Source organism: Aspergillus pseudodeflectus (genome assembly GCF_044049435.1).
Source record: "Aspergillus pseudodeflectus strain CBS 756.74 chromosome Unknown BJX68scaffold_69, whole genome shotgun sequence".
In the NCBI taxonomy this organism is placed as follows: Eukaryota; Fungi; Ascomycota; class Eurotiomycetes; order Eurotiales; family Aspergillaceae; genus Aspergillus; species Aspergillus pseudodeflectus.
This window is the reverse complement of record NW_027263845.1, coordinates 63,479-86,569: the sequence shown is the minus strand read 5'-3', so window position 1 is coordinate 86,569 and position 23,091 is coordinate 63,479. Positions and strand designations below refer to the sequence as shown.

The 23,091-nt window shown below is 49.1% G+C and overlaps 8 protein-coding genes across 8 annotated transcripts; 6 read left to right on the top strand and 2 right to left on the bottom strand.

Moving 5' to 3' along the window:
* Nucleotides 1–6,360: 6,360 nt before the first annotated feature.
* BJX68DRAFT_271872 (GFA family protein) lies at nucleotides 6,361–6,841 on the bottom strand (the record flags this gene model as incomplete). The annotated part of the gene is made up of 2 exons (XM_071047053.1): nucleotides 6,361–6,633; nucleotides 6,692–6,841. The coding sequence occupies 2 exons, from the start codon at nucleotides 6,839–6,841 to the stop codon at nucleotides 6,361–6,363; spliced, it is 423 nt and encodes a 140-aa protein (XP_070893824.1).
* A 534-nt stretch (nucleotides 6,842–7,375) lies between these two features.
* BJX68DRAFT_258674 (uncharacterized protein) lies at nucleotides 7,376–9,077 on the top strand (the record flags this gene model as incomplete). The annotated part of the gene is made up of 6 exons (XM_071043569.1): nucleotides 7,376–8,013; nucleotides 8,058–8,130; nucleotides 8,177–8,249; nucleotides 8,285–8,782; nucleotides 8,834–8,940; nucleotides 8,988–9,077. The coding sequence occupies 6 exons, from the start codon at nucleotides 7,376–7,378 to the stop codon at nucleotides 9,075–9,077; spliced, it is 1,479 nt and encodes a 492-aa protein (XP_070893823.1).
* A 635-nt stretch (nucleotides 9,078–9,712) lies between these two features.
* Nucleotides 9,713–10,062, top strand: BJX68DRAFT_271869 (uncharacterized protein; the record flags this gene model as incomplete). Its single annotated transcript, XM_071047052.1, has 2 exons — nucleotides 9,713–9,733; nucleotides 9,826–10,062. 2 exons carry the CDS (start codon nucleotides 9,713–9,715, stop codon nucleotides 10,060–10,062), a joined length of 258 nt encoding a protein of 85 aa, XP_070893822.1.
* Nucleotides 10,063–12,324: 2,262 nt separating this feature from the next.
* BJX68DRAFT_247181 (C2H2-type zinc finger protein) lies at nucleotides 12,325–13,742 on the top strand. The gene is made up of 4 exons (XM_071041742.1): nucleotides 12,325–12,521; nucleotides 12,577–12,768; nucleotides 12,849–12,928; nucleotides 12,991–13,742. Exons 1-4 carry the CDS (start codon nucleotides 12,483–12,485, stop codon nucleotides 13,448–13,450), a joined length of 771 nt encoding a protein of 256 aa, XP_070893821.1. The 5' UTR covers nucleotides 12,325–12,482; the 3' UTR covers nucleotides 13,451–13,742.
* A 1,017-nt stretch (nucleotides 13,743–14,759) lies between these two features.
* On the top strand, nucleotides 14,760–16,726 carry BJX68DRAFT_279140 (nucleic acid/nucleotide deaminase domain-containing protein; the record flags this gene model as incomplete). Its single annotated transcript, XM_071048672.1, has 2 exons — nucleotides 14,760–15,120; nucleotides 15,189–16,726. 2 exons carry the CDS (start codon nucleotides 14,760–14,762, stop codon nucleotides 16,724–16,726), a joined length of 1,899 nt encoding a protein of 632 aa, XP_070893820.1.
* A 974-nt stretch (nucleotides 16,727–17,700) lies between these two features.
* Nucleotides 17,701–18,399, top strand: BJX68DRAFT_258672 (uncharacterized protein; the record flags this gene model as incomplete). Its single annotated transcript, XM_071043568.1, has 1 exon — nucleotides 17,701–18,399. The coding sequence occupies one exon, from the start codon at nucleotides 17,701–17,703 to the stop codon at nucleotides 18,397–18,399; it is 699 nt and encodes a 232-aa protein (XP_070893819.1).
* A 188-nt stretch (nucleotides 18,400–18,587) lies between these two features.
* BJX68DRAFT_258671 (BTB/POZ domain-containing protein) lies at nucleotides 18,588–19,625 on the bottom strand (the record flags this gene model as incomplete). Its single annotated transcript, XM_071043567.1, has 3 exons — nucleotides 18,588–19,313; nucleotides 19,378–19,504; nucleotides 19,555–19,625. The coding sequence occupies 3 exons, from the start codon at nucleotides 19,623–19,625 to the stop codon at nucleotides 18,588–18,590; spliced, it is 924 nt and encodes a 307-aa protein (XP_070893818.1).
* Nucleotides 19,626–21,972: 2,347 nt separating this feature from the next.
* On the top strand, nucleotides 21,973–23,086 carry BJX68DRAFT_247172 (uncharacterized protein). The gene has a single exon (XM_071041741.1). The coding sequence runs from the start codon at nucleotides 22,255–22,257 to the stop codon at nucleotides 22,558–22,560; it is 306 nt and encodes a 101-aa protein (XP_070893817.1). The 5' UTR covers nucleotides 21,973–22,254; the 3' UTR covers nucleotides 22,561–23,086.
* Nucleotides 23,087–23,091: the final 5 nt, after the last annotated feature.

Below are 23,091 nucleotides of genomic sequence, written 5' to 3'. Positions count from 1 at the left end.
ATGAGAGCGAGACACAGGCCCGTCGTGATCCCAAGTACACCTATACGCTGAGCAATGGCTCATACTGGTATGGGTTGGATCCTCCTGCAGACGCGGTCCCGTAAGTCACTCGGCCATCCACCTTTTGTCTTTGTACACAATGCTAATAATGCATCTAATAAAGTGAGGGTATCTATTATCCCCGTGGCGCTACTCTCGGTGGAAGCGCCCAAGTGAACGCTATGAACTTCATCTGGGCTCCCGACAACGAGTGGGACTACATTGCTGAGCTGACTGGCGATGAGTCCTGGAGACACGAAGAAATGCGCTGGCACCTAATGGCCCTTGAAAACTGTACCTATGTCCCCCGTGGAACTCCAGGTCATGGATTCGATGGTCACATTGAGGTAAGATGACCCTTAGGGACTTTGGCTCAACGGGAGAGGCGTTTAAAAAGAGACCAGGGGCCACAAAGTCTCCTAGGTTCCCATTCTGCCTATCATTAACGTATTGAGTCAGCCTTCTATTACATCGTGACATCTTTGTCTCTCATGCGATTTCCGAAAACGCTACTCATTTATATGTATCCTGTAGCAATATTATTGAAGGCACCCGATCACGCAGAAGGAAGAAAGACACTCAGTTTGAGTCATATGCTGCGTACTAGAATCAAGCAGATAGCTTGCTAAGTGCCTTCGCGATAGGTTTAACAAGCCAAACACCACAGAAAGGTTTCCATCGAGATGATCTGCCAGCACCACCACAATCCTGGAACGAGATGCTTAAACACCCGCTTCGAAATGAATTCATGGCCGCGTGTACGATGGAATATCAAGCAATCTTGAGTAAAGGTACTGTCAGAGTGGTTGAACAACAGCAGGCAGGACGAGATCGTGTGATACCTTTGCTATGGGTCTTTACCTATAAGTTTGATCAAGATGGCAACTTTATCAAGGCTAAAGCACGTATCTGCGTACGAGGAGATCTTCAAGCAGAGTCTGCAGAGGAGAAGCGAGCTGCTACACTTGCTGCACGTACATTCCAGACAATTATGGCCCTGGCTGCAGCATTTGACCTGGATACAACGCAGTACGACGCTACGAATGCATTTCTGAATGCAATACTTGACAAGGACGTATATGTGAGCCTACGGGACGGATTTAAAGCAAGAGGCAAGATCTGGAAGGTTATTCGAGCGTTGTATGGCCTCCGAAGGTCCCCTCGACTATGGCAAAAGGACTTGTCCGCGACGCTTAAGGAATTTGGCCTGCAAGCGGTTAACGAGGACCAATGCCTCTTCACGAACCACTATATTATAGTTATCTTCTATGTGGACGACATTATCGTGGTCAACAAGAAGGATCCAGAGGCACGCAGAGAAGCACAGCGCTTCAAGCAAGCGCTGGAGGGACGATATGAGCTCCGCCACCTAGGAGAGGTGAGCTGGTTCCTAGGAATACGTGTCATTCGAGATAGGACCGCGCGGAAGCTCTGGTTATGCCAGGATTCGTACATTGATAAGATGGCTGCTCGATACCATCTAAATGACCGAATTCGAAGCCCGAAGACGCCCATGGCTTGCAACGAGCTTGTTCCTAGAGAGGATCAAGCAACGCCAGCGCAGATACATCATTACCTGCAGAAGGTTGGATCAATTCTATACGCAACTGTTATTTCAAGACCAGATGCCGCTCGTACGGCAAATAAACTTGCTGAATTCCTTACCAATCCTTCAGAGAAGCATATTGAGGCCGCAGATCGAGCAATTGCGTACTTTTATGCCACGCGATATCTAGCTATTGAGTACTCTGGCTTGACCAATCAGAACGAGAGCTTTATGTGTGCGAGTGACGCCTCATTTGCAGACCATAAGGATTGAAGGAGCACTGAAGGTCATCTCTGCAAGCTATACGGAGGTCCAATTGACTGGCGAGCAAGCAAGCAACGTACGGTGACGACATCTACCACTGAAGCAGAACTACTGGCTATATCTGAAGCTGCGAAGTCAACATTCTGGTGGAAACGCTTATTTGAAGCTATTGAATTCGATCCAGAGCACCAGATCTCGATCCTATGCGACAACCAGCAGACGATCAACTTGCTTACCAAGGAGGATCCTCAGATCCGTACAAAGCTTCGACATGTTGATATATATGGTCAATGGCTTCGTCAAGAGGTTCAGGCAAAGCATGTTGATATCCAATGGGTTCCCAGCGCGGAAATGCCCGCGGATGGCCTTACGAAGGTCCTACCAGACCAAAAACACCAAGAATTCGTGAAGATGCTTGGTTTAGTCAACGTGAAAAGCCCTATTATGGACTAAACGGACATCGTCATCGTACACAGTCGATATTTCAACCTATCAGGACTGTACATGACCTCGCTGACGCTGGAGGGGTGTGTCGACCTTTAGAGACCGCTAGTATTCCGCTTCAACGCCGAACTTACCGTTAGTCAGCGTCCTCTCGGTTATTTATCGTATGGTTTCTCTTTCCTTATCTAGTTAGTTAGATTACCCCTATTTCTCTTGTATTTAGTGCAGAATCGCTGCTAGATTCAATGAATCAGACCTTCATATTCTTCTGGGTGTGTACCGTATATTACGTACGCGGTCAAGTTCGACATCATCTTTGTGTTGGGCAGAGTTCCCGTCTGGCTCAGTAATCTCGGCGCCAAGGCTATATAAGCTTGGCTCCCCATTACGTAGGGGATTTCTGAAAACAGTAATCTGCCAGCCCGCTTTCGGCAGTCTGGTCTGGTGGGTGGCCGCGCCACGTGTTTGCTTCCCCGCGGCCCAGGGAACTTCGCGCCCGAAGGACTCAAAGACGATGAGCATCGTGCAACAAGTTCGTCAAAACGACTCAGCTTTAGGCGGTCCCGACAATTTCTTCTATTGTGAGAAATCAGAGCCTGGCTAACCATTATGACTTGACAACAGTTGCTGAGAAATTGAGAAGTGAACGAACGAGCTGCATACAATGACGTTATAAAGTACAATTTCCTGCTTTTTTCGTTCCTTGATTTTCTTGGTCTTCTATGACGTGTGCCAAGAGCTCATCTGCTGGTTCCAGCGCCTGTTGCTTCTTGCACGTCTTTCAAGGCGTCCTTTCACTTTTATCCTTTTCAAGTACATTTAACATGAAATCCGCGCTCAATAATTCTTTTGTTTCACAAGATCAATATTTCTATTATGGTCTGAATGACTTTTACCCATAGAATTTCGAAACCAGGATTTTTCATAATGGACCCTCAGATACGGCTCGAGGATTACAGCATCGCCATGGGCATATATACCAAGAATCAGATGGCGCAGATTACGGCTCCCTTGACTGGTCCACACCTAGCAACAGCAGCAGCAGCAGCTACAGCCCCTAAGGTTGTTCGCGGTGGTTTTAGATCTATGATATCATCGAGCAGTACGGCCTAAACAAGCACCGGCCCAGAGGCACCTCTGTAAGTGCTTTGGAAAAGGCAGAGAAATCGGCACGCTGCTGATGACGAGCCTATATAGCAGTCTTACACAATCAAGCCGAATTTATCGGATGTTATAGATGTTGGCGAACAGGTCTTGGAAGCCTTGAGACAGATCATAGCTAAGCGAGCTTACTGTTGGATATTCTGTCTTCTGAAGGCTCCTATTTTCCTGAGACTCACAACTTAGAGGAGACTTAGATACCCCAATCGTGCGAGAGAATAATCAAAAAATATTAGATGAATTATGGGTAACGGCTAGGAACCCGCATGATAAGTCTGAATGGAACACCTGAGGAAGCAGGTAGAGCTTAAATAAGTCTGCAATTATCGTGTGTCCCGCAACCATGAAATAGATTCCCGTTAGGCCGGACAGGACCCTCATCAGAGTAAAGATGCTCATACTTGGAGCCAGGGCCGTCCCGATAGAGGCAAAGAAGATGGCTAGCGTGGCAGTATCATAGCTTCGTTTCCGACTGATTATTTCAGCCACCGGGGACCAAATCAGAGAGGAGCAACCCATGGCAATTAGAACACCACCAACGGTGATATTGATTATCTCTGGGGTTGTGCTGAGGTCCGCGGAGATTTCGGGAGTCGCCACGAGCAGATAGGTACTCAAGAATGTAACGATCGAGGAGTTCCAACTGATAATGAAGAGAATCAAATATTTTCGTTTGCTCCCAAGCTGCTGTACCTCTGCGGTGTCTGATAAGTACGTTTCGCTTGATCGAGCTGCACGCCTGAGCTTGGAGCGTGCTCCTGTATTAAGACAACGCCATCTCGCACACGTTGCTGGGTTGAGATGTCTTTTCACAGAGGTAGCTAGGTAGATAACTTGGTTCATTAAGAGAGCATCATTGATGAAGTCAGTCCAGGCTCAATATTTGACGAGTCAAGAGTACTAGCCTCGAAACTGCACTGCAAGGGCTCAGGGTTAAATCTCGGTCTTATTTTGCAACAAATATTACAGAGGCATTCTTTCATGGCTGCTCGCCTCCAAATTCCTTGTGAAAAAGATCAAGCTCCATATATTCCTGGTAGACACCAAGAGCAATTGACTCGAAATCCCGGTCACTTTCCACCATGTAGCGAGGCTCCGATCCGTTAATACCCAGACCTCTGGCGGGAACATACGGAGCCGGCATGGGATTCAGAGGGACTCCCGCGCTTTTCTAGTATGTTGCCGTCGGGTTTGGGGGCTGTGGCTAGATCTACGCCGCAAGAGTAGCCGGCACTGTTGCCGCCCCAGTCGTGGTCGGAGTTCCTGAGTAGAGGCCATGATATGTATGTAGCGCTTGTATAACCGTTTTCTGCTACAATAACTGGGTAGCCGGTTGGCTTCGTTTCAGCTTGGGTGGATATTGGAGACGCGACGACACATAGTCGGAGGATTGCAACGACAATAGCAATTTGACTCCTCATTTCGATTCCGTTGAATACGCTGGTAGCGCAGAATATTAACGAGCTGCTAAATGCAGATAGGGCGCTCTGGACGACCTTATATGCTGGTCCGGATATGACAATGCCTTGTTCTCGAGGGCGAACATTTGCAGCGGGACGCTATCACCTCGGCGCTCGATAGCTCCCCGCTTGTCGATCCTGATGCATCATTGACGCAAGATTAAGATGCTGGAACAACATAGCAAGATATTACCTTTATTATTCTGTGGAGCCATGAGGCATTTCTGCGGAGTAAAAGGATTCATCGCGAACATTGACTGTACGGATCAGAAAAGGGAAGTGTCGCGATCGACGAAAGCGGCAAATCTCCACTCCATCACCGTGTATATCCACAAACCTATTTTCATTGCAGACGCTTTCAGACAAGCTAAGGAACCGTAAACGGTCAATGCACCTCTCCTGAATTTTCTTATTTGTAAGCCTCTGCTGTTTAACGTAATTCACGAGCGGTCCGATCACCCACCAAAATATATTTTTACCCATCAAACTTGAAGCTATTCCCAACAACTCAATTCTTAATTAAATACAGTAAACTAAGTCGTGCGACGATTAGGACATCTAGTTCTAGTATGCCCCTGAATATTACACTCAGAACAAGTTGGTGGGGCACGCTTTCGGGGTTCTAAAGTTGGTGGAGTAGTTTGAATAGCTTCCTCATTACCACCATCTTCCTGATTCAATTGCTCATTTCTCAATGAAATAAGGTCCCTTGCCTCTTGCACTTGGAGGCCTGGTATAGGGGCCATCTGGCGTTTCGATCGACTCTTTTTAAGCGCTTGAACTTGACTTTCTGCGCGGAGATAGTTCAATTCCTTCAGGGTGAATGCAGCGTTGTAGATAGCTAGCTCGCAACCCTTTATAAGCTCATCTAGAGCACGTTTAGAAGGACTAGAGGGACTCTGGGACTGCTTAGCAAGCATCTTCTTAATAGAAGAAGCGCTTTTCGTACTTTTCCTTCTCGAAAGATGCGGCCGATCTGAGATCATATTAATAAGATTCAGTATGCTTGCACTCCCGTCGACCTAAATGGCGGAATGGGCTCTGGCCCCCCACAGCTTTACTTATTGTGCTTCCGCCGCACGCGGCGTTGCAATAGCTTTCCCTAGCCCCGTGGTAAGCCCTTTCCAGTGACGAGATGTCGCCAGTCTTGCCGTGTTTCTTCCCTACAGCCGGATAGTATCATCGCAGGATATATATCTCAGGTTCAGCATGAAAGTCCAAGAGTGACAAGACGACTTAGTCCCCTCTTTCAAGTCTGCATCCCAAAAACTTAAGATGATCACATACTGTGATACAGGCGATCTGATACTTAGATTGTTATCGAGTATTTTCTCGGAGATGGCAAATGCAGTTGGATGAGGTTCAACTGGATGACGTCATCGATACTCCTTCGTTTCACTCTATCCAAAGAATCTATCGTGAACTATGTATTTCTTAAAAGAATCGTTATTGCGTCTCATACTTCTCCCCCTTGTGATCCAGACTCAACCAACTCCGGCGATTCCGGCACCAGATCTCCAGCGTCGGCTCAGTACCACTCCGATCGTCCATCGTCCCGCTCGTAACCGAGATAAGTCCGGCCTCCTGCAACTGCGGCGTCCGCTGAAAGAGACTGGAGCCGCAGATCCTGCAGAAAGATCGCATAATTGACTGTCCCGAGGCGGCTGCCGGCTCGTTATAGGTCTGGATGGCGTCGTGGCCGCGGATGATCTTAAACCGCTGCGACATTTAGCGTCGTCGCTGAGCGGTCGGGGAAAAGAAAAATATAAATGCTTACATCCTCCTTGAACCAGCAATTTGCCATTAGGACGGATCCGCTGAATTGTTGGCAGCTCTCGCAGTGGCAGACTGCGGATTTGACGGGCTTTCCGTAGAGGGCGTACTTCACGGCTTCGCAGAGGCAGCCACCGGTCGTGATAGGCTCCATTTTGACGGCGTGGGCGTTGAAAAATAAAAGTTCTTCATGGCTTGAAACAAGAGATTTACACGAGTGACGTATGCATAGTGGGCGTTGGGAATACGAGATCAACAAGGTCTGCTGTTCCCCGACACCCGGATAAGGCATTTCAAGGCTTCATCAGGTGCTTCGATGGCAACGGTCGTACATTGAAGAGATGAGTCTGGTGGTTGCCTGGTGTCACATCGGGAAGATCCAGGCGGAAGTACCACAACAGGCTTCGGACTTCCGTCCGGGTTGTTCCACCTCTCACTGTAAGAGGATAAATTGCGATCCTCCAGCTCTGCGGGGAAGTCTCTGCTCTTGAAGAGCCTTGGCTGGCCAACATCAGACTAAGACACTGTTAGGGTCTGGGCAGACGCAGAGTAACTGCGACTCAGCGACGACGGCGGGAACCTCGGCCACGAAGCTGAATGAATGTGACGACCTCAACGAGCTTAAAACGGCCTTCCTCCGGCCCCGCGAGCGAGCTGACTCGGCCATCAAGGCTTCATACAAAGTAAGATGCGATTGTTGGCTTCGTTGCCTCTCCTCGCGCTGCCTCTTGGCATTGCGGGGGAACCTTACAACACCTTCGACGGGCCTGGATTCCCCGCCTGCAACGATGTCGCTGCCGTCAAGCAGCCAAATAGCGTCGACGAGATCCAGTCGCTCGTGAGGGATGCTATCCAGGCTGGCCAGCAGGTGCGAGCCTCCGGTAAAGCCCATATGTGGTACGACACAATGTGCTACGACGACCCCAACACCGTCATCATCCAGACCGAGAACGTGAATAACATTTACGACCTGGATACCGAAGCTGAAACGGTCATCATCGAGGCCGGAGTCACTTTTCTTCAGTTCTCGGATTATCTCCACTCAAAAGGCTACAACAGTGGCTTCACCTTGGTCAACTGGAATATTACCTTGGCCGGGTGTGTCGCGATGGGCGCCCATCGCTCGTCTATTCGCGAAGACTCTATGGTGGCTGCAGGTGTACTTTCGCTGGATATAATCGACGGGGAGGGCAATTTGCGCCATCTCGAGCGTGACGACAGCGACGAGTGGCTGGCTGCATCGACGTCGCTCGGACTGTTGGGCGTGATTGTCCGAATGAAGTTCAAGATTTACCCGGACTTCAAAGTATACGCCGACCAGAAGACGTAAGCTCCCTAGTCTGTCGTGGTGGGTGAACTGACACGTCTAGGCTGGATGATGACGAAGTCTTGAATGGAGACATCTACGGCATGATCAGTCCCTATGCGACGGCCAACTTCTGGGTATGCTCTCGGTATAGCTTTAGGGAGAGATCACTGACGTATGCAGTGGTGGCCATACAAGAGAAAGTTCCACTGGCGGTACTATGACGTTGTTCCCACCAATACCAGCACGCAGGAAGGTTTCCAAACACCTTCTCCGTGACCGGCGTGGAAGCCTTAGCAATCAAATCGCTGTGGAACAGCGGCCGATGGCTAGCCACGTCTAACATGCTCGCGGAGGAGATTCTCTTCGGCCAGTGGTCGGCGCCCAACTTCCGCGAGAAGACAACGAACGAGGCGATCACCGAATGGCCCGTTTACGGCTGGAACTACGATGTCTTGATCGGAGGGCTCTATCCAGACCAACAGCCCGTATGGGAGCATGGGCTTAACGGGTATACCCTTGAGCTCGCTTTTCCCATAACGCAAGCGAGCGCCGTGCTTCGACGCGCTCGCGAGCTCTTTGACGAGGAATTGAAGAAGGGGATCGTTATGACCTCGACCTACCGAAGTGGAATCAATATCAAGTTCGGTCGGCCGTACTTTGACTTGCTGGGACAGGTCACCTACAACACTTCCGATGGCGCCGACTGGTCGAAGGGTGTCATCATGTTCGACTTCCCCAGCTTTAAGCCGTCCGTTGGCGACGGATCCCGGTTCAACGAGCCATTTTGTAGGAGTAACCCTCATCTCGTGGTCTCTGGCCCGGGCTAACGTTTGTCAGATGGTAAATTTGAGAAAGCTTTTATTGAGGAATTCCCGTGTCGGCCTCACTGGACTAAGAATACAAGAGAGGTCTTCGAACTGGCAAAGAAGAATCTCGACCCGGATGTGAGTACCCTCCTTCAAAATGCACGGGCACGCTGACAGAATCGTAGCACCTTGCTCGCTTCAAAGCGGTTCGAGAGAAATTCGACCCCAACGGAATCTACCGCAGTGTGGTTGGAGAGATCATCGGTGTCTTCTAGACCCCTGCTCATATGGAGGTTTCGCAGCTGAGTCCGCTCGTCCGCTCGTCCGCTCGTCGCATCCTACGCGGGGTACGGGGGGAGATAGTCGGATGTAGTCTAGTTAATGTCACATTGTCTCTAGCCCGCGGACTGTTTCTGTGTATTCTCCAGTTAATGTAGCTCCTATATCGTCTCTCACGGTGTACCCACTCGTATTCAACTCGGGGCTCCGCACCTGCGTCCGCGCTTGGATAATACTGACACACCCGCAGCTCGGGGTAGCACTGGTTATTCAGGAGATGGTCGAGATTCAATGCTACACTCTCCTGGCTATTTACGATGGAAACCTGTTAAAGAAAAAGATATTGTGTGCGCAGGTGCGCTGCTATTGTACCTGTATCAGCCATTCACACATGCGACGACTGGACTCTTGAGAACGAGGTCTCCGGCTAGGTCAAGTACGGCCGTAACGAGTGAGATTATAGCGTCGGTTTCTTCCTTTCGGGATTGAGAGTCCTGCGCATAAATTTCTTCAGCCAGATCGACAGAGCTGGAGTTCTCCGACGATCCATCTGTAAAGAACTCCAGGTTTCCAACTTCCCCTTCGCCCCAGCTCACACATCCACTCGCAGATCTTGCACACTTTATAGAAGATGATTCGCACACTCCCTAAGGTCAGTCAGAGCCTTCCCTACGCCCTGACCTTGTATCTCCGCCCTGTTACCGCGGGAGAAAGTCTTCCAGAATCGCACTAATTAGCTTCTAGACCATCCTCCTCGCCACTACCCTCGCCACCAGCGCACTCGGCGCTGTCCAGGTCGAGTTCAACCGCTACTTCGAAGCAAGATGTACCACACCACTGGGTGTTGCAAGACTAGCCTCTGGTTTCTGTGTGAACGTTGAAGGCTTCCCTATCCTCAGTTGGGATGCCGTCGTCACTTCCGGGGCATGTGAGGACTCTGCTACTCGGCCTGTGCTCAAGGTCTTCACGGAGCCGGGGTGACACCGGGTTGAGTAGTGGTATTACCGTTGGGGCTGCGCCGCAGTGTGTCGAGGAGGATATTACCGTCCAGAGTGTGACAGTTGTTTGTGAATAGGGCCTTTTATTTTCGACCTCGAGGAATAGCGGTCGGAGCGGACTGGATGGGGTCGGGTGCTCTGATGTATAGAAATAACATTAAACTGCGTGAAGTATGCCGGCAGCCAGAGAGAGATAGACAGATTATGCCAGTGAATGTATCCTCTGTAGGGCACCTCGTTTCTTGTGTGAGTTTTTTTTTTTTTTTTTTTTTTTTTTTAATTTTGGTTCAGAACAGTCTTGATGCACTCCAGCAGGGAGGTGCAGTCGGCGAGTAGCAGCCCTCGCTTTGAATCACCAAACTTCTCTTCCTAAGCGGGGCGTGAACCCTTGCCCTGCATATATTAAACCGCAAATCAGGGATACAGGACATGCAGTCCTACAACTGATGTTTCAGTTCACGCCGTCGACTCGCTGCAAACCCGCATTCCCCGCAGTTCTTCAGTCCTCTGGGCGCATTTACTGCAGACTCATCCATACTGCCACCTCGTATCATTAATATATGCTGCTCTACATGCTTACTTAGAAGAACCGGATTCTTGACTCCAAGTCGAGTGCTAACGACAGCTATAACTAATTCCCTAGCAACATGAATCATGGTAATAATCCCCTGACAATCATTACTGTGGACCCCAAAATTATGCAAATGGATATCAGCGCCCTACGCACCCTGAAACGCGGAGACAATGATGACGTGACGCGGGATGGCTCGACAGATAATATTATATACATAGCTGGTGTCAAAATGGCTCCTATAGGAAAAGTCTACCAGCACACCACAATCTAGATCATATCTGAACCTGTATATCCAGGTCTAGCCCAGACGCCAGCAGCCGGTCAAGTCAAGATTCTCTACGACTAGCAGGCAAGAGCTCTGGGGCGAGTAGGATGCGGGGGAAGATGATGGCCGTCCGATCGGACCACTACGTTGACTTATGACTCTGCTTCTATAACTAGGCCTATGCATCGTTCCGGTGCACGAGTACGGAAGGCATTGATTGAGAGGGCTTCTCGGAAGGCAGGCTGCCCAGGTGCTCTCAGGGCTCTTTGGTTGAGGCCGCTCGCTGGCAGCGCTCCATTTCACCCGCTTGGTCTGTTATTTTCAATACTTATTCCAATGAATGGCAGAAGACCGCGGGCCTGCGACAGGTGCAAAGGCTTTGGTTTTGCCACGCTTGTAGAATTTGCCCCGCGACCATAGGTTTAGAGTCTCAATATTAGGAGTGTGACAAAGTAATAACTGATCTCTGTGTGAGCCTTTTGACAACATAATTTTCGATCTTGTGCCTCATGTCACGGGTAGAACGTCCCAGATGGGTGTTGTGTGCATTGGACTGAAGATTGATAGGTGCGATGCATGCTGAAAAGAGATGGCCTGGGCCTGGACTCGAGTCCAGACCCGAGGCGCAGCCAGTTAATGGAACGAAACGAACATGGATATCGTTGGTTCGAACACGATCAGAAAAAGTCGGCGTGCATGCGAGCTGGCTCTATTTGTTTCCAGAAACTCAGACTCGCATTATTAAAAATATAATACTGATTGCTATTATCTAGTTGCCCGGTATAGCAATGTGGGAAATGCGAACCATGTTGGAGAATCCCAGATGCGGGCAAAGACTATTATGCCAATGATCGGCGAGGGTTGATTTTCAAGACGAGGATCAGACTCGTGGGGAGATGCGCACGGATAGCTGCGCAGCGCCCTATTCGTTCAGGGTCGCAGCTCGAGAACAGATCAGTAAGCGACGGCTGCACGAAGAATGGGAATATGAGGGCTCGCGCTCAAATACATTGATAGATATGCCTGTAGCTCACGCTGCAGCAGCAAAGGCGACTGAGACTGTATGCACACCGTCGTCTAGCCAGAATGGAAGTACGGGGTAGATACAGTAACAATCGCGAACTCTCTATCGTTGCATGATCCAGCTGACATTACTCGAGTCGAGGTTCGAGTCTGTAGTTATTCTTAATAAGCCCCCCCCTCAGCATTCGCCTCGTTCTTTCGCTCATCGTCCCGTTTTGACCGCTAATTTGCTGCGAGCGGCAGATCCCCCGATTCAGGCGTTCTCCAGGATCTTCGGAAAGCCAAATGCCGAAGGGGTGGGTCGTGGACTAGTGGGAAGCGGGTACTTTTGACAGGCAACCTTAACCCAGGGTCATAGCGTAGGGACCGTCCCGACGGGGAGACTTTCCCAACATGTGTCTTCTAACTGCTGTGTTTGACCGAGCGATGATTTTGAGGCTGCGCCTATAAAGTTCCTCCCTGGTTCCAGTCCAGGCCAGGCCTTTAAGATCCGTCGCACACTGCTCCAGGCTCCAGGCTTATTTTTATCACCTGTTTCGGCATGCGGGTCTTTCAGTGTTCGTGGCCCTCGTGCAACAAGGTTGCCGTTGACACTCATCGTTAATCAACGACTCAAGGCTAACATGGATATTTAGGATTTTGCGCGAAAAGCTGATCTCGCTCGACATTTCCAGATCCACGTCGATAAGCGCCCGTACGCCTGTTCTGAGCCAGGATGTTCGAAGAGGTTCCATCAGCGTTCATCGCTGAATATACATCAGCGGATTCACACGGGCGAGAGACCATATCTTTGCGAAGTCAACAGTTGTCAGAGAACATTTAGCGACGTGAGTGAAGCATCTTCATATGCAATCAATTCTAAAACATGCCGTCCCTCAAGTATCCGGCTAATCCGCTGCACCCATAGCCATCAAGCTATTCCCGACACCTACGGTCACACAGGAACGACAGGCCATTCGTTTGTGGTATGCCGCACTGCCAACAGGAGTACGCACTCTCATATGTCTCCCTTTCCTGAAAATACTCGCTAATCTGTATGGTTTCGCCAGGTTCGCCCGTGAAGGATCCTTAGAACAACACCGACTCCAACACGAAGAGCAGGACATTGCATTTGAACAACAGCAGCGCCAAGAAGCCCTAGCTCTCGATCTGTCCACATACAGCACGAGTATAACCCTCACGGTCCCTCCATCAACGCCCTCACCTACGTACCTCAACGGCGAACCTATCGTCTGGGATGCCCTCCCCTGCGACGACATAGACACGATACTAGCACGCCTCACACGACCAGCACACCCGAATTCACATTTAATGCCTGGTCACACGACGGCCAACCAGAGTCAGATCGGGATCCACCAGCTCGATCAGCAATATATCGATCTGTCTGGACTGGCCGCCCATCAACCCGTCCAGCAGCCGTTTCACGACTGGCCGTTACCCCCCGCTGCGTCCAGACCGAATCGGAGCTTCCCAAACTCCATAGCATATAATGACAACAGCTGGCTTTAATATGGGATAGGAGAGGTTCTTGTCATATTACATGTGTGAGGTCTGTCCAATACGCGCTTCGACGCTATGACCATTCCCGCTGCCAAGGAACTGACGATCGGTTCGTGAAACATCTTGTCTCAGAAACGGCATTATCTTAAGAATAGACTCGCCAGAGAACATACGTTCATGGGATCTACCTATAACTGGGAGAAAAGTTGCCAGGACAACGTAGGATAATCTCGAAATCCTATCGGTTTGTATACAATGTTTGGCGATAGCACCCTCCCTAATCTCTGAATCTCATCTCAGCAAATAAGTAGTATTCTGCTGCAGCCATGATTTGCAATTTGATCTTAAGATTTCTCGTTCAAGCGCGCTGAGAAGCTGATCCACCGCTTAGCGCCACAGTAGTCATTCTGAGGTCCGATCGAAATCACGATTGGCTTACAGCAAAGGAATTCACCCCAGCTTCAGCGCATTGACTTAAGCGATTTGCCCAAAAGCCAGAAAGAGACCAATGCCAGCTGCAGCCTAATCGTAACCAATCAGGACTGCACTACAGCAGGCAAAAGCTGTGGCCACTGTGAACTGAGGTATGGCCAAAGCGAAGGATCAGGCACCGATACATAGCCTAGGTAAGGCTAACCTGAACTCGCCTTTCGCACACACTCCTGTCTCCCGGAGATGCAGTCAAAAGTACGTTTGCAGCGAGTCACCTTCTCGATGTTTAAAACGCCCTCAGGCCACCTCGCGCTGAGGCCTTAAATAGTATCTCCTAGTTCGAGATAGTTGCGACATTGAATTCCAGCAATAACCGCCTTTTCCTGTTTATGGCAATGAAGGGTCTCGACCTCGCCTCATGGAGCTGTGGTGTGTTGCTTTGGAATCTTCCCCCAAAGGACTCTTGCAACCCTTGGGCAACCGACAGCGTGGCGGTGCCTGATTCGTAGGTACTAAATCCCCTTATGCAAATCACTACTGGCTTTGACCGCTGGACATCACGTAGGATAAGCAAGAGCACTAACATGCACAGCTCGGAGTGATAACAGCCACGGTAGAGGACAAAGTTATGTATGTTCAAGGCCAGAAGGAGGAGAAGCCCCGGCTTATCAAACATGAATATAACACTACCCTGTTCGATAATAACTCTGAACAGTATAGTCTCATATCGGTAAGAGGGTCAAGAAACCGTAAGCACTTCGACAACAGGAGGAGCCAAGAATTTCGTGGTTACACAAGGCGGGGTTAGAACTCGAGAGAGAGGTTCATAGCTGACGGCTCAGCCAAATCTCAACCTCGGATGTCTGTACAGAATACCTTTAACTCAATGGCTACAACATCGAATCCCACCATTGCTTGTGCCGAGAATATTGCGATATCGTACCTACTTCGCAGTACACCAGCGCCACCATCACGTAATCGCGCTGATTGCCTACCGGGCTTTCAAAGGCGCTCTTCGTTGCCTTTCGACACTGAGCGTAAACTGGTCGGCGCGCTAGCATTCATTGCACATAGCAAAGATGACGTTGAACATATCCCTGCTATATGCCTTGACGAGGATGCTGAGTCAGGTTGTTTGAAAGTTATATTTGCCGTGAATAAAGCAAGTCATGATGATGGTGAAGAGGCGATTTACCGTATCCAGCAGGGATTAGAACGTATATTCGCAATTCTTGCGACTGTCTCTGGTGAGTAACACGGGTTTGTTTGAGAAGTATGCTGATAATGTTAGAGTCAACTCGCTATGAAGACACAGGGGATCAAATTCTTACTGCTGTGGTTTCTATGTGCTCATCGCGCATATTGTCTCGGTTGCGATTGGCGTTTCCCTCTGGAAAGACGATGAAACGCCCTTTAAAAGGCACTCTTCGAGAAGCTCTGTTAGCTGTGAAGATAGCCAGGCAGAAGCTGAATAATGGTATTTTATTCGAAGCCGCGGGCAGCTTTACCCTGAGAGCGAAGGAAGTCGAGAAACTTCTTGACTCGTGGTCCCAATATCAGGTTGACAGACGTCTTGTGGAGGTTGTGGAAGGTATTCATCGACTGCAACAGATCGAGGGGCTTGCCGACCTGATTCGCACCATCCCAAATAAGGACATGGGGCCCGACGCAAGGAAGAGTTTGCTTAATATTATTAGCAAGGTCTCCAGGTACTGGGAAGCCGCTAGGTTTCTTTACCGCTTGGCAAAGAAATCTCCGCTGGCCCGAGCAATGACAACAGTTCCCGTTCGCCTTCCCAAGGAGGCATTTTCTATCCCCACAATTAGTGGATATGCTCCTGATCTACGGTCTAAAATCACCGAGGCCACTCCGAGAGGCAGTCAACAGAAGCTTTTAAAAGAAATCTGCACAATATTGAAGATCAGTCAACAAGATGCTGTCAACAAATACTCTTGCCAGGTCATACGGACTTTAAGCACCGCAAAGATCCATGCTGAGATTCAATTAATTGCCCACTGCGAACTAGAAAACCCGGGAATACCACCGCGAGTGATCTGCTCGAGCAAGGATGCCTGCTTTCTTTGCAACTTGTGTCTCCAGGTATACCAGAAAACATACACACCAAGATCGCACGGACGACTATATCCAGGTTGGAGGCTACCTTCCGTGCCGCAACTTGCAGAGCTAGAGCAAAGATTCTCCCAAGTTCTAGGACATCATTTCATGGAAACTTGTGCCGCGCTTCTGTCAACTCGCCGGAGAGCCATCTATCCAGATCCGAACGAAAGCACCTTGTTTACACTTCCATTATCCAGGACAACGACAAGGGTTTCAATATTATCTGAGGCCACTAGCCATGCCAACCCGCTACCAAGATCAAGCAATGTTAGTATTGATGGCGGTAAGAGCAAACCGCGTACCAAGAATACAACTCTTGCAGAGAAGCGGGATACGCCTTCAGATAGCCCAACTTCAACGCACTACTACTGCACGAAGTCAAAAGAAGTGGAGCCAGAATATTGCACATTACCCCAGAGGTCGAAAAAATATGGATCTCTAAGCCCTGGAGAATCCTCTAGAGTGTATAGAGCTGGCTCCTTTTCCTCCTTGCAAATACAGATCGAGCATGCCACAGGTTTGAACGATCTTACGTATTATCTTGAGTGGGTAGGCGCCGAAGAAGCTGTGGAGGTTCAAGCGAAACGTTCTTCGCCCCAATTAATCGACACAGAGCACCTTGAAGGCATTATGACCCTGTCCGAGCAGAACTCGTTGTACCTTATGGCGAAAGACACTGTCTTGAAGGTTAGCTGGGCCAGTGGGGCTAAGGTCGCTGCCTCCAACCGGTCATGATGGGGATTAGCCGAGTGTGAATTGTGGCGACTATATATCGTGCACTCAACTTGTGATGACAATCTCGATATTAACAGCGAATCTTACCAAGGTTCTGGGCGAATCTGGGCATGAAGGTTGTTGAGTTAGAACAGGACTTGTTACTATTTATTGGCTGAGAGCCTGGAATGTCCAGCAGGGCATAATAGCGCCAGACTTCAGCAGTGCTTCAGCAATGCTTCAGGCCGACAAAAGCAGATATTACTGGCCAGAGAGCCCCGCAAATAAAGCCTTGGCATGGACATGCTGAAGTAGACTGAAGTAGGGCCCCACTTATTGAGCCCACAATCATATCTTCTGCGACGAGATGAGTACTATTTTATTTGCTCATTGCGCTCGTCACTGTTACAACCAGTCATTATCGACTCGTCTGTTCCGCACGCTTCCCAAACCAAGTCTTTGTCTATTTGCCACACCAATAGTCTAGGACAACTGAATTCGCTCCTATATATCAGACTATCGTTGTCACATAAAAATATTCTTTTCCATTTTTCCTCCAAAAATAGCCACTAGGTAAATAATTCGGACCCGATCTCCAACCGAAGCCCACCATGAACCAAGAGGATATTAAAACGACTCTTTTAAATCGATGCCACCAGATAGAAAGCCTTATGGGCAAATTATACGATGTGAGCTGAGTTGTAACGATTGCGTCAACTCTTCTTTAGCTTACCAGATTCAAGGAACTCAAACTTTGCAAATCGGACATTCAACGACTAGAAAACTCACGGGAGACAGGAACCTCTCAAGCGGATGATAGCACGGCTTTTAGAACCGCTCAATCGCATCTTGAATCAGGCACGCAACGTACAATCACACTACCCCCGCCACCAGCCTTACCTTTTCTCGAACTACCATTGCTATACTCAAGCGGTGCAAGGTCACAGCCTAGAAGGTCCAGACGCAAACCAGATTGGACGAAATGGCCGAGGATCATGGGGTGTAAATACAGCATCCCTACTATACGGAGAAACCTCACGGGATCCATATCTGAATGTGGGCCTGACAAGCTCTTGACTACGCGGCTCTTTTTTGCTATAGCCAGTCCACTCGCTATGGCTCAGCTTCAAGAACTCTTAGGCTCGATGCGACAAAATAACAATATCCTCCCTATTCCAGAACTGGATTCTGTTGATGGCGCGTTGAATGCCCTTTGCATATCACAGGGCTCTAGTTTGATTGCTTCTATTCGAACAAGACTACACCTAATCGATCTTGTCGAGTTGTATAAGCAAAAAAGAATGCAATACCAGCGAGACAGCCATCAAGCATTCACCGATCCTGAGACTATAACACGTATTACTTCCGAGAGGTTCCCGCTGCTAGAACGGGATGCTCCAGAATTCAGGCGTCAATATGAAATCCTACGACGTATACTATATGACGGCAGGAACTGGCATATGCTTGCCCTGGAGTTTGGTAAATCAATAGTCTATTTTCTTCCAAGCAGAGGAGAGTTTGAGATCTCAAACACTACGCATGTAAACCACCCAAGACCCATCTCTAAAGAGCTGACCCTTTTCCTAGTGTCCAACGAGTGCCAGAATGCCACTTTGACAATTTTCTGGAAGTTCTGCGTGAAAAGCGCGGTGGCTTCCTCCGAAAGTGTATCGAACGAACAGACGGAGTTTTAAAAGATCTCTCAAATTTACGCCGGACTAGTCTGCTACGACTAGAAGCGACGCCTCTAGATGAGGTCAAAGAAACAAAGTTTGACTCGGACGCGTTACTGTTACTTCTCAGTCCTTTGTGAACCTCTTTTAACCTACTGATATCAGGCCTGTTCTTTGTACCTTCTCAAGGAGGGTCAATCTCATGCTCTTCAATTGTTTCCAAAACCCCATGATAGAGATTCGTAGTCAACTCCCTTATATTCAAAGCCCGTGGCGAACGGATATGGTCTCATGTTAGGTGGCTCGCTCACATACTTATCCATTGTTGCAAGACAAAGATCGACGGCAAAGTTAGGGACTGCCTCTAGAAGCTCGGAATCAATTGCCGTGCTAAAACCTTTTCGAAGACTAGGCAGATTGTTGACCACCACATCTATTGCCAGTGTTTTGAGTTCCTGGTAGTTGGCCCTTTCCGAGTAGAGCTCCTTGATTACCTCGGCAAACAAATCTCTCTCTGAGCAATTCGTAAAAGATGTACGAAATTGCTCCCTTGCTTTGTCTTTCAAAGAGCTTATCATAAAATAGTCTGCTTCACCAAAGACGCGCATGTGGAAGTAGCATGGGTGGCATTTTGCCGACGGATCAATGACGGGCTCCACGGCATCCTCCTGGTCGCTTTGGTCGCTTCCACCCATGGGGTCTTGCGCGATATTTTCTGTACTGTGTATGGTAATCTCATCGGTGGCCTCTTCTACTTTTGACGCAAGCTGATTTGGAGCATGTACTTTCGGACACTCCGTATCGCAATCGAGCTGTGGATCTCGAGCTTCAGGGATAAGGCGTCCGACAGTATAATTTCCCGTATATAGAAATTCGAGCACCTTCTCAAGAAGGACTGGGTCTGTATTGTCAAGACAGATAGGCTCTCGGGTCTCCTGATCACAAAAGCAGTCGGTTAGGCTTGGTCTGAAGGCTATTTAAAGGTCTGATTCTTCGCACCTTGAATTCTCCAAAACAAGCTCTTTTGAAATACTCCGACCTAGAGCAAAGCACAAGCTTATGAGCTGGGAAGGTTCTACCCTTGCAGATAATTTCCAAATCGCTGTATTCTGAGTTGAGATGAAGGCTATGTTTACATCAGCGGTAACGTTACTTGAACCAAGCTGTGTTACTCACCCAGCAATAAGATTCAGAAGATGTTCTTGTGCCTTCCCATCTGGCCAGCTTGGAGGCAAATTATGCCCCATTTTCCAGAAAAGTCCGTCGCTGCCTTGCGACGAGCCTGGATGGACATGGAGCATTCTTCAATACAACGACACACGAGATCTTTGAGAAAGACACGGCGATAAGTCGGGATCTTTCATTAGCATCTGGTGTCACACTCATCGTTTGTCGTGAATGTCAAACGAAGTAGTTCCTGTATCAACCCCAACAAAGTCAGAGGAAAACCTACACTTAGGGAAATAGCATACGAAGGATGTGCATAATTCCCAAACGCAAAATAGACTGTGACCTTAACCCAAAGAGGCCCATAGTCTCTTCGAACCAGACACCCTGCCGGGGTCCAAGTAGGGTGTCGTATCATCGTACCCTGTCCTGAATTACCCAATATGATTCTCTTACACCCATTAAGGAGATATATCGAAGTTTCCCTGCTTGTACATGTAATAGCTTGTTATTTCAGCTGGTGGGCGGCAGAGCCGTTTGCCCTAGTAGACAAGGCCGTAAACGGGAATAGAGACTACGTCTGTTAACACCTTAAGCGCAAGCCCTTGGCTAAAGTGAATAGGACGAGATTAGAATGTCCGTCTACACCATATCGTAACTAAACAAGTCAGCATAACGGAGACATACTTACCTCTGAATTTAACTAGAATTCAGCGTCTCTTGTAGACTGATCGCCACTCCTTCCCCGTGAGCATCTTGCAAGCTAAGAGATAGCCCAATGTTCTTTTCTGGAAAAGCAGGTCCCAATGACAACGTCCATGCTAGACATTTTCTTATTCCGTCAGATGACTCGCAGTCGCCGTCCTGGTGCTTTGGATACGTCGTAAAACGAAGTTCGATCTTGCGAGAAAAGGAGTATATTGTTAAATACTAAGCCACAGATTAGTTTCGGCAGAGAGAGCAGTCTTAACGACCTACTTTTGTCATCTAATGCTCTATTGTTGACCTCTTCTATACGGAATTCTGCTCGAAGTTCATTCAAGGGGAGCTCTGGGTAAGCGAAATTTAACGGGCTAGGATCGCTGGTAAGCATCTGACATTGAAGGCACGGATAGACGGCCGCAATTCACGCGAGACTGTGTTCTTGGGCAACAAGGCAGCAGCTCATAATATGGCGTATGTAAGAGTTCCAACTTGATGTGTGCAGTTGGCGTTAAAATCCCACGTGATTAAACCGGCGCCAGGTTTGACTGGTTTGGTTTTGTTACGTCAGCATTCGCCAGCTAAGTTAACTACAGGGGTAACTAGTTAGTTAGTTAACAACTAACTAGCAGCCCTGAATGGAAAAACAACCACCCGCTGTCGATACGTGATGTTTGAAATTACTCCATTACCACTAATCTATTTGGCTCAGACTGTGTTCCTGCTTACTTGTCGGCACTCCAGGTATCACCCAGTACCAGATAATTATGACGGGGAGCCGCATTGCGCCGCAGCTGGGCCTCCAGCCGCCTCCCATACGCGATCCATCTTGAAGCGGACGTACGCGCCTGAAGTAGTAGCGAGTCAACCCGCTGGTCAAGAACCGAGCATCAAACTGGAATATGATTGAACCGCTCCTTGAGAGTATCAACAACTACCTTCGAAAGACCCAGGTCCCCCCAACCACCAGCCAGCTGGCATCCGAAATCCACGCGACAGCTCGCGCCCAGGAGGTGCTAAGCAGAGACATCACGGAATTCATGAACATCTTCGCCACCCCAGTTGGTAAGCAGTGGCCCCCGCCTATGCGCAATTTTGAAAGACCCATACATACTGAAACCCACCACACAGACACGCCCATCGATGGGAACCCAATAGATCCTCGTGAAGCTGAACGAAGCGGACCCGGAGAAAACAAGCCGCCGAGCTACCATGGAAGACGTAAAAAAAAGGACAACCACAGTCTAAAAAGCCACCATAATCCGAAACTTCAGAAAACCCGAATCATCGCGATGGAACGACACCCTAGTGGGGACCTAACCCTCTTTACCTCAGACCAACAGACACGGCACAACTCATCGCACAGCGAGAATAATGGGAACAGACGCTATGAGAGAAGGCAGCAGTGAAGGTACCGTCCTTTGGCATCCTGGTTCACGGGTTATCGCACAGTTGGAGGCACACAACAGAACTGAGATTGAGAAGATCCAATGGAACAATCCTTTCCTGGAGAAAGCGAGGATTGTTTGCTCCGGCTGGCTCAAGCGCAATCTAGGAGAGAAGCGAGCCTCCACCATAGTCAAGAGAACATTGATTAACAAGTCAACCTTATGATTCGAACTATCCGCACAGCCATCTACCGCCATTGGCCCGAATCAAGAGTATGGGCCAGATCCATTTCTGGATGGAGACCAGAAACAAATGAGGCCCAGATGCGATCATGAACACAGGGCCTTGGAAACTAGCCAAATGGGCCAAGGCCAGAGAGCAATGATAGTTCTTCACCCCCCTGGAGAGTCGGCCAAGGACCAATGACAACAGAAACACAGAGAGGATCTGAAAGTTCTTCCTTCGCGCAAAGGTTGCAGACCTTTCAGACCTACAAGACTACACCTACTCCAAGCCCGTAGAGCTAGAACATCCTCCCTCCCAGAACATTTCAGGATCACCGAAACAGTCGCCCTACGCAAACCAGGAAAGGGAGACTACACCCAGTTCTTGGAGAAGATGATCACGAGAAGACTAACGGAAATTGTAGAAAGATACCCTCTGCTCCCTTCCACCCACATGGGCGAGAGAAAAGGCGTTTCGACCTACCACGCCCTTCACTGGCTACGAGGGAAGATAAATTCAGAACTTAACGGAAAGGCCGAAAGAAGGACTGTCTCAATCCTGTCACTGGGCGTCTCTAGGGCCTACGACAACGTCTCTCACCCCCGACTGATCCACAGTCCGAAGAAACGAAAAGATAGGACCCCGGGTGGTCGGATGGGTTGCAAGTTTCCTCCAAAATTGGGGAACAACAAAGAGTAGGAAATGAAGCACGCATCCAAGTTCAGCCTTATCCACTCGCCCAGCACACACATGAAGACCGTTAACCTAGACTGCCCGGTCCACCTGGATGGTCAGGAAGTGAAGGCCGTGACTAAGTACCGAATCCTCGAACTCACCCTTGACAACAACTCCGATGGGACCGCCACGTGGAATCTATTGAAGCCAAGACGAGGAAATCTCTGGGGCCCCTTAGCAGCTTGTCAGGATTAACGTAGAACACCAGCTACAAAGAACTACGCTAAACACACCAGGCAACGATCCTCCCCCAGATCACGTACCCTGGCCGAACGGTGGAAATTTTGACGATCCCATTCCATCTTTCCTGGGCATTGCCAAGGGGCGTGGCGGTTCAACGTGATCGGGCATGTTCACCCGGCCGTCTGAAACGATCTACTTTCCACATGTCATTCTCATTCCTTCCCTTGACCATTGGATCTCGGGATTAGTTAACTGGGCTTCCTGCCCTGGCGCAATGGATGTTGCCCGTAGGGAAAACTGCTCGCACTGGAG

What these genes read in the sequence shown, in the direction of transcription:
- BJX68DRAFT_247181 (XM_071041742.1), top strand. Translation starts at nt 12,483, where the DNA reads ATGCGGGTCTTTCAGTGTTCGTGGCCCTCGTGCAACAAG. An exon ending in GTCAGAGAACATTTAGCGAC is followed by an intron (nt 12,769 to 12,848) that starts GTGAGTGAAGCA and finishes CTGCACCCATAG; the next exon opens with CCATCAAGCTATTCCCGACA. An exon ending in ATGCCGCACTGCCAACAGGA is followed by an intron (nt 12,929 to 12,990) that starts GTACGCACTCTC and finishes TGGTTTCGCCAG; the next exon opens with GTTCGCCCGTGAAGGATCCT.
- BJX68DRAFT_247172 (XM_071041741.1), top strand. Translation starts at nt 22,255, where the DNA reads ATGATCACGAGAAGACTAACGGAAATTGTAGAAAGATACCCTCTGCTC.